We start from the raw sequence: 18,796 nt of genomic DNA on the forward strand, positions 1-18,796 counted from the left end.
TCTAGGATTAGCATCCTATCATATTATTTTACCATTCAGAAAAGAGTACAAAGACTAGATTAGATAAAGCATTTTTTGATAAAGCATTTATTAAGCCCCTACTATTTACCAAGCACTGTGCTAAGATCAAGGAATAAAAATTAAAATACAGCCAGATTTAAACCCAGATCCCCTAGTTACTAGCCAGTTACTAATCATCTTAGAAAGTGACTTCTCTTCTCTTTTTCCTCATTGTGAAAATGGAGGCATTGGTCTATATCATTTCTATGGATCATAATTGTTCTAAATCCTAAAATCCTACTTTGACATGTTAGGGGTTTTCTGTCTGACCTCTTAGTTCCCCATAAAAATGTAAGGACTGAACTTGCTGATCTCTTAAGTTCCCTTATATTTTAAATCTGTGGTCCCACTATTCTCTTAGTCTCTCTTTTTGTGGGAAGATGCACTTTAAGATCAGTCAGAGGTGGAAGCATTGATGACAGTAGAATCTCGAAAAGGGAAAGAGCACAGGTATTTACTTAGCACCTACTACATACCAAGCACTGTGCTACGTGTTTTCCAGGTATTATAAGAGACACTGTGAGCTGCTACTGTAAGACTGGGGACCTTTCACATATTTTTAAAAAATAGATTTTCCTGGTATCATTTATCTTTACATGAACTAGATGACCTCCTGTGTCTCACCTCCGCCACTTCCCAAGAGCCATAAAAACATAGCCCTCACATATTTTTTAAAAGGCTCATTCATATGTTTCAAATGATTTTCGCATGTATATTTTATACTATATTGCTTGCTCTCTCAACTCCTTAAGTTTAAAAAAATACACACATTTCTTTTGGTGGAGAGGAAGAAAATTTGGAACTCAAATTTTTAAAATGAATATTGAAAACAAATAATTTTTTAAAAAGACTTAACTATAACATTTTATGGAAAGGGGGCAACCAGACAGCACAGTGAAAAGAACATTTGACTTTAAATCATGAAGTTCTGAATGAAAACCCAGCCTCAGACACTTATAATGGATAAGAGTTGAAGAAATTATAACACATGATTTGTGATGGAGTACCATTGTGCTATAAGAAATGACATGGGGACTGGTTTCAGAAAGACATGTCAAGACTTAGAGGAACTGATACAAAATGAATTGAGGAAAACTAAATCACAGCAATGTTATAATAATGATCAACTATAAAAGACTCAGCTACTTTTTAGAGAGAGAACTGATAAACTCTGAATGCAAATTGAAATATATTTTTTTTACTTTTTAAAAAATAATATGGCTTATATATGGAAATGTATTGCATGATTTTACATGTGTAATTGATATCCTATTACTTGCCTTCTCAATGGATGTAGTGTGTGGGAGGAATGGGAAGGTTTTGGAACTCAAAATTTAAAAAGAAAAGAATGTTTAAGAAATAATTTTTTGGAGGGAAAAACAGACTATGAAATTTTGGCATTCATTAATCAAAGGGCAGACAAAAGTCAAGAATTACTCCAGATTTATCCTGAGACCTACTTTTCATTTGTGTCTCACAAGTAGTTCCTCTATAAAATAAGGTTGGGGTGCAGTTCACTCCGGGGAAGGGAGAGGCAGAGGAGTCACAATTAAAGTTTATTTTTTGGACCCATTACTGGTCTTCTCAAGATTGCTACAACTTAACTTACCTCAACATACGAAATAGGGAATATCCCAATTTTATCAGACAGCATCCCTTCAGCCCAATTTTCATCCACTCTCCGAATCACCGTGAGGACATCATCCTGCAGGAATACCAAAATGATGATGACGCCATGTTCTAATGAAGACTCGTCACTCATTGTGCCCTTTGATAACTTCAAAATATATGAATAAAAACTCAAGTATGGATTTGTCTGTGTAAGCACCCACAATTTTCCTGAACCAAATGGTGTCTACGGTCCCTGATCTTTCAGACAGATTGAGGATTCTGCTGCTCCTCTGTGATTTCTTGGTGAAGAAGTTTGGTTGCATATTATATATTTATCCATATCATCTTGGTCAGTTAATCATTCAATTAACAAGCATTTATTAAGTGTCTATGATGTGCCAAGCACTGTGTTAAGTGTTTTCAAGGAGATTTACAGGACAAATTGAAGATTACCATAGAGGGAGGTCATTTTTTAAGAAGGATGGAAAAAAGTGGGATTTTGGCTCGGACTTAAGTCATAGAAGCAGAGCTGAGGAAGGAGCAGGTTCAAGGCATGGGGGAGAACCAGTGAAAATGCTAAAAATCCATAGATGGATTGTCTAGTGAGAGAAATATCTAGGAGACCAACATCACTGACACAGAGTATGTAAAGGAGAATAAAGTGTGAGAGGACTGGAAATATAGGTAGGAGCCAGGCTGATATTAGACTGACTCCCAAACTTTTCTTACATCAAATTTTTCTTAGATGAAACTAAATGTCCTTCTATTGGTTTACAAACTTAGCAGTTTTAGTAGACAATTAGTTCAGTAGATTAGTTCAGTAGACAATTTTCCTGGTACTATGGATCCTTTTAACTACAGAAGTAGATTTTAAATTAAGTATCTCACTAGTTCATTCAACCTTCCATATGCTAGCATTATATATATATATATATATATATACTTTAAAAGATTGGATTGAGGGATTTTTTTAAGGGGGAGATATAATTTCGATGATAAATGAAAAAAAAAACAACAAAAGAAAAACAATCAGGAGTTTTAAAAATTGGAGATTTACATAATTTGTGAACAAAAATTGTTTTTGAGTTGTTTCAATCGGGTCCAATTCTTTGTGACCCCAATTGAAGTTTTCTTGGAAAAGACACTGGAGTTGTTTGTCATTTCCTTCTCCAGCTCATTTTATGGGTAAAGAAACTGAGACAAAAATGTTATATTACAAGCCAGGGTCACACAGGGTCCAAGTCCAATACTCTACCTACTCTACTGTTGATCTGTGAGCAAAAACTATTATTGGTAAATGCTGATTACTCTTTTTTGGATCACATTTCACTGGTACTCCCTAGAAGGAAACTCTTTTATTTACCAATGCAGGTTGTCAATTATTCTGAAATTCAGATAGTCACTTGGGGGCACTGTTAAAGGGTCTTATTTAGGATCATACAGCCCAAAATGTGTTTTCCAAACTCTGAGATCAGCTCTCTTCATTATGTCATGCTGCTTCTCTGTTATCATTATAAATTTTTTTAAAATTAAGATCTTATTTAGAGTTAGGAACTGATTCGGATAAAATGGTGGTACAAGAGAGTAAGAGGGAAATACAAATGGCAGTGAATCCATCCCATTCAGTTATATCCCTTGTTAACCAAATAGGGATGAAATAGAACATTTATGGCCACATTTGGTCCCAGAAAACTGATGATAAAACCCACTTCCAACATCCAAATTGAAAGATGGAGGCCTATAGATGTAGAATGACAAATATAATAGTGGTACCTATTAGTCTTACTTAAATGTGCTGTTTTTTTTTTCTTGATAGGAATCAGGTTCAATGATTTAAAGGTAAATGACTATGGTCATAAATAATAATAACTAAAAAAAGAAATGTCTAGAGACAGGTGGGTAGCCCAGTGGATATATCACAGTAGAATCAGGAAGAACTGAGTTCAAATTCAGCCTCAGATACCTCAAAACAAACAAACAAACAAAAAAAAGTCCATCTTGAGAAAGCTTACCTTTGCAAATGGCAGACAGTCTTTGTCAGCTTCCTTGTCTCTCACTTCAAAGTCATAAAGTGCTTTGCATTGAGGCGGGGGCTGAGGTAAAGGTTTAATAATCTGCACAAAGTTAGTGGGGAAAAATCCATGAATCCCGTTGACTTCTCCATGATACCAATTTTCATCCACTTGTCGACGCAAAATGATGATGTCTCCCTTGGTGAAGCTAAGATCTCCCGGCTCTTTTCCCTCGTAGTTGTATAATGCTTTGGCACATGGTAACTGAGGCACACCCTTAAAAGGAAAGAAAAACATCACTGTGAGTTTTTAGGGCTGGAACATAGGGAGGGTGGAAAGATCTGAAAACATGAATACCCACTAACAGCACTTTAAAAAGATGGATAATTTTTAAAAGGTTAAGCATTTTTTTTAATTCTGAGGAAAGAAGTATTAAAAAAATTATTGAAACTAATGTATAGCAATGATACATTTTAAATGTGAATGACAGCCAAAGTAATAAGAACAATGAGCAAATCTAGACGTGCTTCTGTCTTGCTTTCTATTTCCAAAGCTAACTATAATGAAATGATAATTTTTGTTTTGATTACTGATCATGAAAGCTAGAGTCATATTCAAAAATACCCTTTCATGGTCAATAATATAAAAGGCAAATACTATTATGAGATACCAACTTGAGCTGATATTAACAGCATTAGTCAATATTAATGGATAATTAACACTGAAATAGGAAATAGTACCATATAAATAATAATAGCAAGCCTTTATATAGTGCTTTAGGATTTGCGAAGTGCTTAACAAATATTATCTCCTTTGATCCTCATAATAATCATGAGAAGTAGAAGAAACTAGGGCAGACAAAGTTTAAGCGATCTGCCCAGGGTCTCACAGAAGTAAGTGTATAAGGTGAGATTTGAACTTGGGACTTAATGATTCAAGTTTTTATCCAGTATGTCATCAGGCTGTATCTTGATTATGGAGTTAGGAAGATATGAGTTTAAATTTAGATTCAGATTTACTAGCCTGGGTAACCCAGATCAAGTCAACCTGCCTCAGTTTCCTTAGCTATAAAAAGGGGATAATAATAGAATCTACTTCCCAAGGGTATTTAGAAAGATAAAATGAGATGTCTACAAGACTCTTGGATATTGATGTTACTTCCTACTATATAAAAGCATAATTCATTCATTTTATAGACATTAAGGGAGTCAAGCAGACAATGTGTTAACCATTGAAGATGCAAAGAGGTTAAAAGTAGGATCTCTTCTCTCAGGCAGTTCACATTCCAAAGTGGTAGAAAACATAAAAAATGGATTAATATTCCTTTGGTCTTTAGCCACACTGAGAACCACAAAATCTTAGAATTTCCATCTTGTAGGTCATCGAGTTGGACTCAAACGTGAATCATAAATCTCTAACAAGCTTTTAAACGTTATCTTCTGATGACAGGGAATTTGCAATTTTCCAAGACAGTTTTTCTATCTGGACAGCTCTAATTATTAGGAAGTTTTTCTTCATAGTGAATCAAAACTACCCATTCATCTTACTTTTGCCTCCCAAGGTTAAGAAAAACAAGTCTGATCTGGCTTCCACACCTCCTAAGGCTAAGGAAAACAAGTCTGATGTGTAATCCACAAGTCACTGATGATTTCCATCTTTAAAATCAGATTTCCCCAACAAGGGAGTGTTTTTGACACTGACATACCACTACCAGTGACACTTTAAATATGGCTGCTTTGTGTCATGGCTTTTAATATTTCATAATACTTCCATAATATCCTGTAGACAATTTTGTCTTAAAGGACTCATTTCATAAATAACCAAAATGAGTGAATATGAGAATCTCAAAATACCATGGGAGGAGACTATCTAATCAGGAAGTTTAGCTTAGAAATCTGGAGTGTGATTCTTGTCACATTGCTACTTAGCCACCAATTTCCCAGAGGACAAATGGCAAATCACCCTAATTTGTAAAGACTTTTCAAAGAAAAAAAATTTTTAAAGAGTATTTTTCATTGTATTCTTCAAAATGAGAGATCAGATGCTTATACCAAAGAATTTCTAACAAACATTCCCTATGTAGCACCAGACAGAGTGTGAATAGTTTGGGGTGTCCAGTCTCAGTCTGCTGGGTCTTTTCCCATATGCCTGGACTGAGCCCTCCTGTCTAGTCCTTGGGCAAGTAGGGCACAAGCCCTGGTGTGACAATGGATACTTTTTTTAGCCTACAGCTGCCTCCTACGAGGTCCAAGCCATGAATTCTAGTTGGCTAGTGAGTTTAACAAAGGGAGAAAGTCAAAGATACCAACACCATTATTCAGCATCATAGATTTAGAACTGAAAGGCAAATTAGGGGTCACTGAGTTTAGTCGCCTCTCATTTAACAGACGAGGCAAGTATGGCCTTCAATTAAGGCTAGGTGGCTTGCCATAAAAAGTATAAAAAAATTTGAACCCAAGTCTTTTATTTTCTTTTATATTAAAGCTTTTTATTTACAAAACATATGCATAGGTAATTTTTCAACATTGACTCTTGCAAAAGTTTGTGTTCCAAATTTTCCACTCTCCTAGATGGCAGGTAATCCAATACATTAAATATGTTAAAATATATGTTAAATCCAATATATGTATATGTTTATACAATTATCTTGCTGCACAAGAAAAATCGGATCAAAAAGGAAAAAAAAATTGAGAAAACAAAATGCAAGCAAAGAACAACAGAGTGAAAATGCTATGTTGTGATCCACACTCAGTTCCCACAGTCCTCTCTCTGGGTGTTTATGGCTCTCTTAATTAAAAGATTATTGGAACTGATCTGAATCGTCTCATTGTTGGAAAGAGCCACGTCCATCAGAATTGATCAGTGTATAATCTTGTTGCTGTACACAATGATCTCCTGGTTCTGCTCATTTCATTTAGCATCAGTTCATGTAACTCTCTCCAGGCCTCTCTGAAATCATCCCGCTAATCGTTTTTTATAGAATAGTAATATTCCTTAACATTCATATATCATAACTTATTCAGCCATTCCCTTACCAATGACCATCCACTCAGTTTCCAGTTTCTTACCACTACAAAAAGGGCTGCTTTTTTGCATGTGGAACCCAAGTTTTTAAAATTGAAATCTGGCACTTTTTCCAATGAATACACTGATTCCATTGGGTCAGGTCCTTTCTAAGGACATGAGATTTCTAAAGCTACACTTTGGTTTATGAGTTACAGGAAAGGTCTTAAAACAAAAAGATCCTTACAGACCAAACAATCCAATCTCTCTGTTTTACAAATAAGGAAATGTAGTTTACAGATTGGTGTGATTTCCCTAAGGTCACCCAGGAGATTTCCTGCAAAGCTAGATTTTTAACCTAGGTATCCATATCCCATATCTAGAGCAATCCTCCTGTTTTACAAATCCTCTGCCTCATGGTGTAGTGGACAGGGCTGACCTCAGAGATGGCTTCAAGTCCCAGTTCCCACACATCCTGTGAGACCCTGAACAAGAAGGCTCAATCTCTCAGCACTCTAGACAACTCTCTTAGATTGTTAAATTGGAGAGAAGGTGCCATCTTGCTTTGGAATTAACACTTACTTCTATTTATCCTCTTTCAAATCTCTTTGTTCTATTCCGGAATTTGAAGAACAAGTCAACTGAGTCAGGATTTTGTAAATGTTCATGTTTCCTCATTTAGTCTTTATATTTCTGGACTGAAACAGCATGATGCATTGTTAGGTTATCTCCATGTCTATCATTTTTTTTTCCCCTGGAGAGCACAGGATCATAGATTTGGAATGGGAAGCTATCAAGTCAAAACCCCTCAGCTTACAAATGAGGAAACTGAGATCCAAAGCAGTGGCTGAGCTTTGATTTGTTCTCAGATCCTATGATAGGTAGGAAAAGTCAATAAAAGCAAGTTAAAATCCAGTTGTTTTGTTGTCATCGATAGCGTACAATAAATGATGTGAGAGAAGATGAGTTTTCAAATACTGTGAAATACAAAAATTCTTGTAATTTTCACAAATAAGAAGATGTTTTTGATTATAACATAGTACAATTTTTGTATCCCCAGCATTTAGTACAATGACTGGTAAGATAATAGGTGCTTAATAAATGTTTATTTACTAACTGCTTACTATATTGGATATGTCTAGCACTATGTCTCGCTTCTCACATGAAGTTCTGTCCTGAAGGAATTTATGCTACAATGACACCTTGAAAATACACTTACTTCATCACAACTTAGATAATATTCCTAGCAGTACTTAGCATTTTGTAACATATAGTTTTTTAGGTATGACTGATTTTTGGAAAGAGAGTGGGGGAAGGAAGGAAGGAAGGAAAAGGAAAGAAAAGGAAAGAAATCAGAAATTTACTGTCAAATGCCATTTAGTAGCAGGTGATGTTTCAAACATGGATATAACTCATTTGAATAGGATTAATACACAAGTTTACAGGAAATTAAATTTTAAGTCTTTCACAAACCTAGTCACAAGTAACTTTGTTCAACCTGATGGCCATGCAAAAAATATGCCTGCCAAGTGAACACACACACAAGATGTATATTAAACTTCTCAGAGATTACTGAAAAGGATTAAAGACTATGAATTGTGGTCATTGGCAGAGTGTTTTCTAAATAGACATTCTATATATCAAAGAAATCTCTGCAAGTCAGTGATACTGACCTCCTTATTGTTCTTGACACATGATGCTCCTTTTTCCAAATGCAAGTATTTCCCCTGGCTATCCTCCACGACTGTACTCTTCCTCCTTGTCACCACCTCCTAAATCCCCTGGCTTCTCCCATATTTCAATTAAAGCACAGATTCTCCAAGAAACACTCATTCTAATACCTTCTCTTCAGACTATCCCCTGAATATATATATCTTGTTTGCAAGTTGTCTTCCCAATTAAACTGTGAGTTCCTTTCGAACAGAGATTAGTTTTTGTCCCTTTTTTGTACTCCCTGTGCTTAGCACAATGCCTGACATGTGCTGACTGATACGATCCAGAAAAAGGGGGGAAGGAAGAAGGGAAAGAAGGGGGGAACAAAGAGAGAAGCAGAGATAAACAAACAAACAAACAAACAAACAAACAAACAAACAAACAAAAAACAAAGACAGAGAAATACTGAAAGAGACAGAGAAGAGAGAAAGATCATTCCTGAATTATTTATTAAGTTTAAGTTTTTTTATCCCAGTTTAAGTCTCATAATAAATTTATGAGGTAGCTAATTCATTTATTACCCTTATTATACATATATATGTATATAGGGGTGTGTGTGTGTGTATGAAGAGAGACAGAGACAGGAGACCATGACGGAGGTTCTGTCCTAAAGATATTTATGCCACCATGATAACCTGAAAATATATTTACTCCATCACAACTTAGACTATATTCCTAGAAGCATTCATATTTTAAAACCTACAGCAAGTTTTCCCCCTCTGGTATTTTAAAACACAAAGTCACATAACTGGAAATGTCTATAATGACTTCCAGACTCCAGTCCCATCCACTATCCCACATGAACTTTCGCTTCCTGAGATGATCTTTGAAGGACATCCTCAGAACCACAAAGAATTACAATCTGGTTTTCCTTTGACATTTGAAGGTTGGCGTTTATTCCCTGAATATAGTCACCTCGGATCCTGGTAACCTGTTTTTCCAAGACAAATTACAAACTATTCCAAAAACATATTAGTATTCTTGAGAGTACAAATGGTGGAAGATAATATTGTTTATTATAGAAACGCTAGGATTCTCCCTGGCCCGGGCTCCAGTCCTTCTAGTGACTGCTAGCCACCCACTCTGTAATTTACCACTGGTTGGCCAATTGAGGGTATGGCAAAAATCAATCCTGAAATATATAGTGGATCACAGAGGCCACAAAAAGTGAACCCGTGCTCAAACATCTGGCTCCATTTTCCCACAATGTTCCTTTTTCAATTAAACCCTGAGAGTTAGAATCTAAGAAGCCAAATTCTGTCAAAATCTCAAAGGAACAGTTCCCACATTAAATACAATGGATTCTGCTCTATAATTTCCCAAAAAACCTAACAAAGTTCAGGGAGAGGAAGGTCTTATTCTAACTGGACAGCCAATGATTAAGGATGAATGGTGAACCAGCTCTGAAAGGCGGTAAAATAAATGCCTAGTGCTTCTTCAACCCTTGGTTTGGATAGCCCCCTCCCCCAGTATTCTTGGGGGCACTATATATCACATTCATCTCCTGCTCGGAAAGATCTGAGAGCTGAAGCCTGCCTGGAGGCCCTTCTGCCCTGTGCCTGCAGGCAGGCTTCCCAGGCTGCTGCTTCCTGGCCTCTAAACTCTCTCATCAGCCTCCAGGCCCCAAGATCTGCTGAGCCAGAGTTTATATTTCGCTCTGAGTCTTTCACTTGGCTACACATGAAAGGGAGGCTTAAAAAAAAAAAAAAAAAACCTCCGAGAAAGAGAGAAAGAGGTGGGTGGGAGGAGGAGGACCCCCCCCCCCATTCTGCAGCTTACCCACTGGTCTGCAGCTGTCATTTACCCAGCCAGATCGAGTCAGAATTCTTGGTCTCAATATTGAAAGAGAAATATGTGAGTTGTAAAGAGAATTTAATATTCATTCGAGATTTTGCAAAGTTGCTTAGGTTCTTAGAAATGATCATTTTAAAATGTCTGATGTATTAGACATTCTTGACTTGTAAGATTTTCCAAAAGAGATGGATTGAAATAAATACTACTTACATTACTAATCTTTAAAAAATGCTACGACAATAAACCGGTCTCATTTCCACAGAATCACAGAATCTCCAAGGTGAAAATCACTCGTGTCCCTTCTCTAACAGATCCACGCAGGTATCAGACATTGTGGTACGTTACTGGGATGGAAATATTTTGAGCCATAAGAAATGATCTAAAAGGGTAATAAAGAGAACCACGGGAAGATAAGTGGGAACGAGTATGGTATTCATCAATGCGTGCTTGTTGGTTGGGTTTTTGTTGGTTTTTTTCCCTTTTTGGTCCCGACCTGGGATTTCATTCACAAGATGAATTCTCCCGGCAGAAACATTCCAGTTAACAGCTTAAAAAGTGTGTTTCTTTATCTTGTTACAGAATTGCCGGGGGCAAGGAAGGATTAAGTAACTTGTCTTTACCTGCCCAAGGGATGTCAGTCCCTGCTAGCATATGGACCCCACTAGAATCCCCGCTCTCACTTAGCTGCAATCTCTCCCAGTCCTTCCCACTGCCTACAACGCGCCCCTTCTTTTCCGTCCTCCAAAACCCCAGCTTGATTCACGCTTCCAGGTTATGGAGCATCTTCCATTCTTGCCTACACTCACAGTTGGGCCACATCCCTTCCTCTCCCTTCCCCAGGCAGTCTCACAACTGCCAATTACATTCTGTCTAATCCCCTCCCTGGGAGCTCCTTCCTGTGACACTATGTATCCATCCCCCTCTGGTAGACACCGCAGGACGCACTTCTCTGGATTGGGGCACACTGCTCCCTCCGGCTGGGCCGTCCAGGACGGCGCACTAGTGGTAGCACTCAGAGGAGTAGGAGTGCTACTGTTTGGGCCTTTCTGGGCAAAGATACCGAGAGCGTCTGTCACTCTTCTCAAGCTCATTTTACAGAGGAAACTGACCGAAAGGTTAAGGGACTACCTGAGGCGGGATTTGAGCTCATCTTCCCACCTGCAGACCCAGCACTCTCCCCCTGCGCCACCCCCTGGCACAAACCTGGGCCCCGGATAACGCTTGCTAACGGGCTCAGAGCGGGCCACGGTGTCGGAGCCTGTCTATCGGAACCGGTCCGCGTCAGAACCGGAATACAGGCTTTCTGACCCCAGGGACCCTGCCTACTTGTCCTGTTTCCTCTCCCAAGTGATTCATCCTGCCAGGAAACTCTCAAGCTGCCATCTAGCCACCCATTTCTTCGTTTCCCGTCCTGTACCTAATGCCATCTTTCCAGGATGCGCAAGCTCCCGCAGAGGAAGCACAAGTCGTGCCTCCCAGACCCTCTCTACCTGTTAGGGCACCCACGCCGTAAAATATGTACCCATGTGTTTTTGCTTGACAGGCACTAAAATCTCTAAATGATATTTTTCAAGTGTGCGGATGAAACCTATACCCACACAAATATTTAAAAACGAATGTTCTGAATTACAAATAAGTCCTCACAGCCTCAGTCAGCCGCATTAGCGGGAGGCTGATGCATTGCGGGACGTGCCTGAGTGAGTCTGATGATCCATCTAGGATTCTTACCAGTAAATAAAGCATGCTTCATTGCCAATCTGCTTTACAGCCTCCAAGGCCCAGCGCTCAGATTCCCATGCAAGGCAGCCTCCCTCAATCCAAGTTCTTTGGAGCATCGCCTACCACTCCGTGATAGAAGGGAAGAATCGACTACTGAAAGAAAATGGAGATTTTCTCCTCCCAAATATACCTGGCTTACCGTGTTGGTCGGAATATAACCATTATTTCCTCTATTTTCCTCTAATGTGGCGTGACCTATAATCAGTGTTACTTTGGGGGGTATCCCCGTACTTTCGCAGGAATCGGGGACCCCACTTTAGGGAAGTATGCAATAGGGTAGTCTTAATACAGCAGAATATTATTGAATTTAAAGTCAAGTCCTGAAGTCAAATCCATTTTTTTCCATTTATTTTGCGACGTTCAGCAAGTCATTTCACTTCTCTGGGGCTCGGTGTTCTTATCTATAAGATGGAGAGCTTGGATTTCCAGCTTTAAATCTTCACTACTTTGATAGAATTTAATTTCATAGCACTGATTTTTAAGCGAGGTGCTATTTCCAATTACATGAGCACTAAATAGTGTCAGGGTTCACCTTGGTATTTCCAAAGCTACCAAGGGAGAGCTTGGTTGTAATCCAAGCCAATCAACATTTATTACGCACCTGTCCGGTGCCAGGCACCTGTGACAAATGCTGGAGACACAATTAATAAAAAGTAATCCCTGTCCTCAAGGACTTTGCAACGTAAAGAGGGAGAGCTCACATAAAAGGAGGCAGGAAAAGGTGTGTGTGGGAGGAGGAAATAGGATACCAAGGGACATAGAAAGTATCGTTTTTTGTGGCATTGAAACTGATCAGAGCAACAGATTAAAATAAATATTAAGAGAATATAGAACTTTTGGGCTAATATAGCATATGGGGTGGAAGAGTAGATATAAAACCAAAAGCTAAGAAGCAGTAAGAAAATTTCTAGCGCTAATAATAATTAACTGACATTTATAGTCTAATTTATAAATATTATCTCATTTTATCTTCACAATATGGGAGGCAGTGGTACTAATAGTATCTCCATTTTATAGAAGAAGAAACTGAGGCACAGATAATCTCTTCGCTAGTAAGTGTTAGAGGATGGATTTTAATTCAGGTGTTCTTAAATTCAGGTTCAGGGCTCTGTCCACTATATCATATCCTTGCCTCTATAAAGTTAAACGCTTTTAAAATAAAGGAATCTATAAGCTATTAATTACTAGTATAATATAATGAAAGAAGATAAAAATGAGAGAATTAAATGAATGTATTAATTTTTTTTAACAGCTAGCAAAAGCAGGTTTGCAATGAGAATTACTCTCCTCATATAATGCACATAATTGTTTCACAGAAAGAGGAATTCTTTAACTTTACATAAAACGTAATCACAGCTATAATCCAGTAACTTCTAGGATCTAACTGTTCCTTTGGATCATAAAATCACAGATTTAGAACTAAAAATGGACCTTGAGTGTCTTCCACTTCATTTTACATTTGAAAAACTGAAGTCCAGAGAGGTTACTCCTTTTGTGCAGGGTCACTCAGAGTAGAATTGGGAATCTGATCCCAGACCCTTTATTTCCAAATACAACTCTGAAGCCTTCGGGAGCATCTGAAATCCAGGTGTGATTTCACTTCCTCCTCCACATTTATCAACCCCAAAAGAACAAATGTAAATGAAAAGATTTTACTAAAATCTTTTAAGATTATTTTAATATATGACTTTCATTTAATAAATATTTTAAAGCACCTTGGGTGATTATTGAGTTTGTAGTCTAGAAAAGACAAAGGCAATAAATTTAGACCAAGAAGGGGCCTTATAAGTCATCCAGTCCAATTCCCTCAGTTTTTAAAAAGTTGAAATGGCAGCCCATGGATTAAGTAACTTTCCAAAAATGGCAGACAGTGTTAGAACCATAGACTTCTGACAGCAGAGCTTTGTTCTCTTTTCTTGCATCAGGTTAAAGACACTTTATTATAACATATTTCACAATATATAGATTAAAACTCTGTGTGAGATCTAAAAGGGAAAGTCTTACCAACCAAGAGGATCAAAAAAAGTACTACAGAAAAGATGGCATATGAGTTGGGTTTCAAAGGATGGATAGAAACTCCACATATAAGGACAGAGATTTGGACATTCAAGATGTTCAGAATAAATCATACACACAAAGTAGGTCAAAAGTGCTAAAAAGTTAAAGAGCTACTGATTTCGTAATTCCACCAACCATTCAATATTTGTTGAGCAGAATACAAGGAGCTCTATCTGATGACCATCAAATCACCCTCTCTTTATATTACTGCTTTTTTTCCCCTTTTTGACATTTCTTCTATTATTTGGAAGTAGGATATAAGAAAGTGGGCTGTTCTTCCTCCTAGTCTGTTCTTCCCAAACACTGAATGCATGCAATTTTCCCTAGTATTTATGAATGGTCTATATACTTAGATACATACCATCTGGGCCCAGAATTAAATAGGAAGAAAAAAGAAAGCTGGATTACATTTGGGATATTGTGTATATCATTTTAATAACCCAAAATATTCTCCCCGAAACTAAAACCCGAATTTTTAAACACCATTGGTGTTCTGGTGCTGCTATATGTCTATGAATCGTGACACACAATGGTCTCTTTAGAATTAAAGTTGTGGATCAGTAAAAGGATAATGGAGAGTTGTGAGTTTAAGCAGGCTACAGCCCATTACCAACAAAGAATTGAATGCCAGAAGAGGTGTAAAAGATATCATCAGAGACACTAGACTGAAGACTAAGGAAGAGGGATCACATTATTCCTCTGCTACTCAGGAAATGTTCAAAGGCCTAAAGCCAGGCCACCCACTTGGTGAGCTCTCCATGGAACACATGAGTGAGAAAGGAGAAGCTGCAATCTAGATTATGAGAGGAACCCATTTCAAAGATTTTACAGACCCACTAAAGAATTAAATTACAAGGAGGCTCAAAAAAAGCAATGTCTTTTCTTCATTCATCTTTATTCTTCTTGATCTCCGTTTCAGCTATTCCAGGCTTCCACATTCACTCATAAGTGTTTTATTGCCACATTCTTTCAATAATATGTCTCCTGAAAGCAAATTCCTGCTTTCTATCCCACTCTTCTTCACCTTTTTCTGCTGTGGGTGTAAAGAGTTTGCAGGGACAATACTTACAGAGTTAGCAGAAGATATTGCATAAAGATCACTACTACTTCCCAACCAGTTAAAACAAATATTTATGTAACTTCCCTTGTTATATGTGAGGAAACAGTTACAAGGTTTGTAATATTGTTTTCTCCTTAAGAATGGAGCATCTAGCTACTAGGCAAAAACCATGAAGAGAGCCATTGTAAATTTTTAAGAGGAAAAAAATATCTGAGAACACAGAGGCCACAGTGAAATAATGACAAGTCAAGCTTTCAAATTGCACAAAAGCCAAGTTTTCTACCTTGTAGTAAATCAAAAATTAATTTATACGAAAACTTGGGAACAGCAAGAAAGCCTGCTGGACAAAGTTCTATATGAACAGGAATCACCACCTCTGAGAACTCATGGTCAGCATTGTACCTGAGCTTAAGAAAAAGCAAAATAGATGATTCTGAAAAATATTCAAACTAACTTTATTTTTCAAGCAATCAACTGAATTTCTATGCTTGCAAAAAAAGAAAAAAAAAGGAGGAAAAAACCTCACAATTTAGATGTCTGGACTCCTTAAATAAAAATGAATAATAAGTAATACCCAGCCTGAGGCAACTAAATGGTTCTCAAGTCAGACCCAAGTTCTAGTTCAGTCTTAGACCATTCACTTGCTGTGAATTAAATGATAATCTCGATTGATCTTAGTTCACTGGAGAAGGAGAAGGCAATTACTTCAGTATCTTTTGTCAAGAAAACCCCTATACTGAGTTGAACCTGAGTGAACAACAACAACAATACTTATGTATGGGATCGATTTCAATTCAATCCAATAAAACAAGCTATTTACTGGGTGCAGAGTACTAGATTTGAGAGTCTGAATTTATAGAGATGGTATCTTCTGTATCTGGAAACAATTTTTGTGTTTTTGCCTTTTTATGCCCAGTGCTTAACACAGAGCCTGGCATATGGTAAGTATTTAACAAATGCTTGTGGATTGATTGTTGATTGTTTTTCACAAATCATTGTCATTTACATGAGATGTAACAATATTTTAGCATCCATCATTTTAGCTTTTTGTTTAATATTTTCATTAATGACCTTGAGAAATTATGTTAATAGAATATCAAATGTGAGTATAAGGAAAAATGACTAGCTCCAGACATTCAAAATTCAGAATAACACTGGTAATCATTCCTTTCAAGTCAGTTAGGGAAGATAGGTAAAATTTTACTTATAAACTGGAGAAAGGAGAAGTTCAACAATAATCATAAAAATAACCAACATTTATAGAATACTTTAAGTGTTCAAAGCCCTTTAGATCCACTGACTCATTTGAGCAGTATTTGAAAACTTCTCACATAGCAGCCACTTAACAAATCCTTAATGGATAAATGAATAGATGTATGAAGGAACTGCAATTGTATTACTAGAATTATTATCTCTATTTCACAGATGAGAAAAGTGTTACTCAATTATCTTTAAGTTGTTAAGATACATAATTTGTGAATATGATTCCTTTGTTTTACATGTATAGAAATTAAACTGACAGACTGAAAAATCAAACTATTATCTTGGATAATTCCCAGAATTATCAGTTTGGCTAGATACAAGCATAATGTTAACCCACATCCAGAAAACGTTTCCTATACTTCCATGAGTTCTCAGAAGTTCAGCCTTGTGGAACCAAGATGGTATAATGAAGGCAACAACCAGCTGAACTCTGCTTACATTTCCTCCAGATAATTTTAAAATAATAATTCAAAACAAATTTTGGAATAGCAGAGACAACAATAGGTCAGGAAGAGACATTTTCCCAGACAAAGACAATCTACAAGGTCATTATAAGAGTACTGCGATACCAAAGCAATAAGCCTTGGAAATGTCCAAAACAGTAGCTGCAGTACAGCTGCCAGTGTTCTTAGCATAGAAACTTGTAAAGGAGTCAGATATTTGGTCAGAAAGAGATTAGAGGGGCCCCTTTGCTAATCCTGGGTACAATCATCACTAATTATCCAAACATAGATCTGGATTACAGTTCCTAGACAGAGGGGAATATTTGTGCTCAGTCACAAGAGAGTAGAAGCCTTAGTCCCAGTTTCAGGCCCAAAAGAGTGTTAGCACTTACAGAATAGAGAGGAAAGGAACTTCTTGAGGAAAAAACCAGATCACAGAGCAGAAGAGCCTGCAGATTCCCAGAAATATCTCTGAAAACAGCAGTATGAAAAAACCAAAGTATATCTCCATCTCAAGGTGAGTAGAACCAACTTTAACATAAAGGTAAGAAATGTGTTGAAAAATAAGCAAAAGACAAAAAAGAACTTGACCATAAAAAATTACTATCATGGCACAAAAGACCAAGATACAAACTCAAGAAGACAACAATGTAAAAACAGTTACAAAGCCTCAAAGAAAAATGCTAATTGTACCCCAGACCAACAAGTATTCTTAGAAGAGTTAAAGAAAGAGTGCTAAAGGAAAAATTGGGGAGAGGGAATGAGAAAGATGCAAATAAAATTATGAAAGGAGAGTTGATTAACATCTTGGTAAAAGAGAGAGAAAAAATACTGGGAAAAAATAACGCCTTAAAAACAGAACTGGCCTAATGGTAAAAGAGGCACAAAATTTCACTAAAGAAAAAAAAAAACTTCTTAAAAATAAGAATTTTCCAAAAGAAAAAGAGATGCAAAAGCTCATGAAAAAAAATCCTTAAAAACTGGAATTGGACAGGTGGAAGAAATGACTCCATGAGAAATCAAGAAACAATAAAACAAAGTCAAAAGAATGAAAAAAAAAAAAAAAAAAAAAAGAAAATGGGAACTATCTCATCCAAGAAACAACTAACTTGGAAAATAGAGATCAAGGAAAGATAATTTAAGGATTATTAGGCTACCTGAAAGACATGACAGAGAGAGAGAGAGAGAGAGAGAGAGAGACAGAGAGAGAGAGAGAGAGAGACAGAGAGACAGAGAGACAGAGACAGAGAGAGACAGAGACAGAGAGAGACAGAGACAGAGACACTATACATCACATTTCAAGAAATTATTAAAGAAAACTGCCCTGATATCTTAGATCGAAAGGGTAAAACAGAAATTGAAAGAATCCAACAATCCCTTCCTGAGAAAGATTGCAAAATGAAAACTCCCAGGAATATTACAGACAAATTCCAGAGTTCCTAGATCAAGGAGAAAATAATGCAAGCAGCCAAAAAGAAATAATTCAAATATTATGGAGCCATAAGATTTATCAGTTTCCACATTAAAGGAGTGAAGGGCTTGGAATAAATTATTCCAAAAGCAAAGGAGCTAGAATTACAACCAAGAATCACCTACCCAATAAAACTAAATATAATATTTCATGGGAAAAAATCCCAGACATATAATAAAACAGACTTTCAAGTATTTCTGATAAAGAAATGAGAGCTAAATAGAAAATCTGACATTCAAACAGAAAACTCAAGAGAAGTATAAGAATGTAAACATGAAAGAAAAATAATAAGTAATTCAATAAAGTTTACATTCCTATATGGCAGAGGTGGGGAATGTCCAGTCCATGGGCCATGTAAAGCCGCCAAATCATTTGCTAAGGCAACTGCAGATGATGATAAACTTAAAACTGGATACAACAGCCTCCCACTGCTCAAGTTCTATAAGTGATAACTTTGTATATAAAATATTCAAATAGCCCTTGGCAGAAAAAAAGTTCTGCAATTCTGCTATATGGAATACATATAATT

The 18,796-nt window shown here is 36.9% G+C and overlaps 1 protein-coding gene across 2 annotated transcripts in view; it reads right to left on the reverse strand.

The window, feature by feature from the left end:
* SH3RF1 (SH3 domain containing ring finger 1) overlaps positions 1-18,796 on the reverse strand; it is a 197,612-nt gene that overhangs the window by 67,680 nt on the left and 111,136 nt on the right. For both annotated transcript variants that reach the window (XM_074274093.1, XM_074274092.1), the window contains exons 3-4: positions 3,684-3,959; positions 1,670-1,765 (exon numbers count right to left, since the gene is read on the reverse strand). In XM_074274093.1, coding sequence (XP_074130194.1) covers positions 1,670-1,765; positions 3,684-3,959 — 372 coding nt within the window. The remainder of the gene's footprint in view (positions 1-1,669; positions 1,766-3,683; positions 3,960-18,796) is intronic.

This window comes from Sminthopsis crassicaudata, chromosome 6 (assembly GCF_048593235.1).
Source record: "Sminthopsis crassicaudata isolate SCR6 chromosome 6, ASM4859323v1, whole genome shotgun sequence".
Classification (NCBI taxonomy): domain Eukaryota; kingdom Metazoa; phylum Chordata; class Mammalia; order Dasyuromorphia; family Dasyuridae; genus Sminthopsis; species Sminthopsis crassicaudata.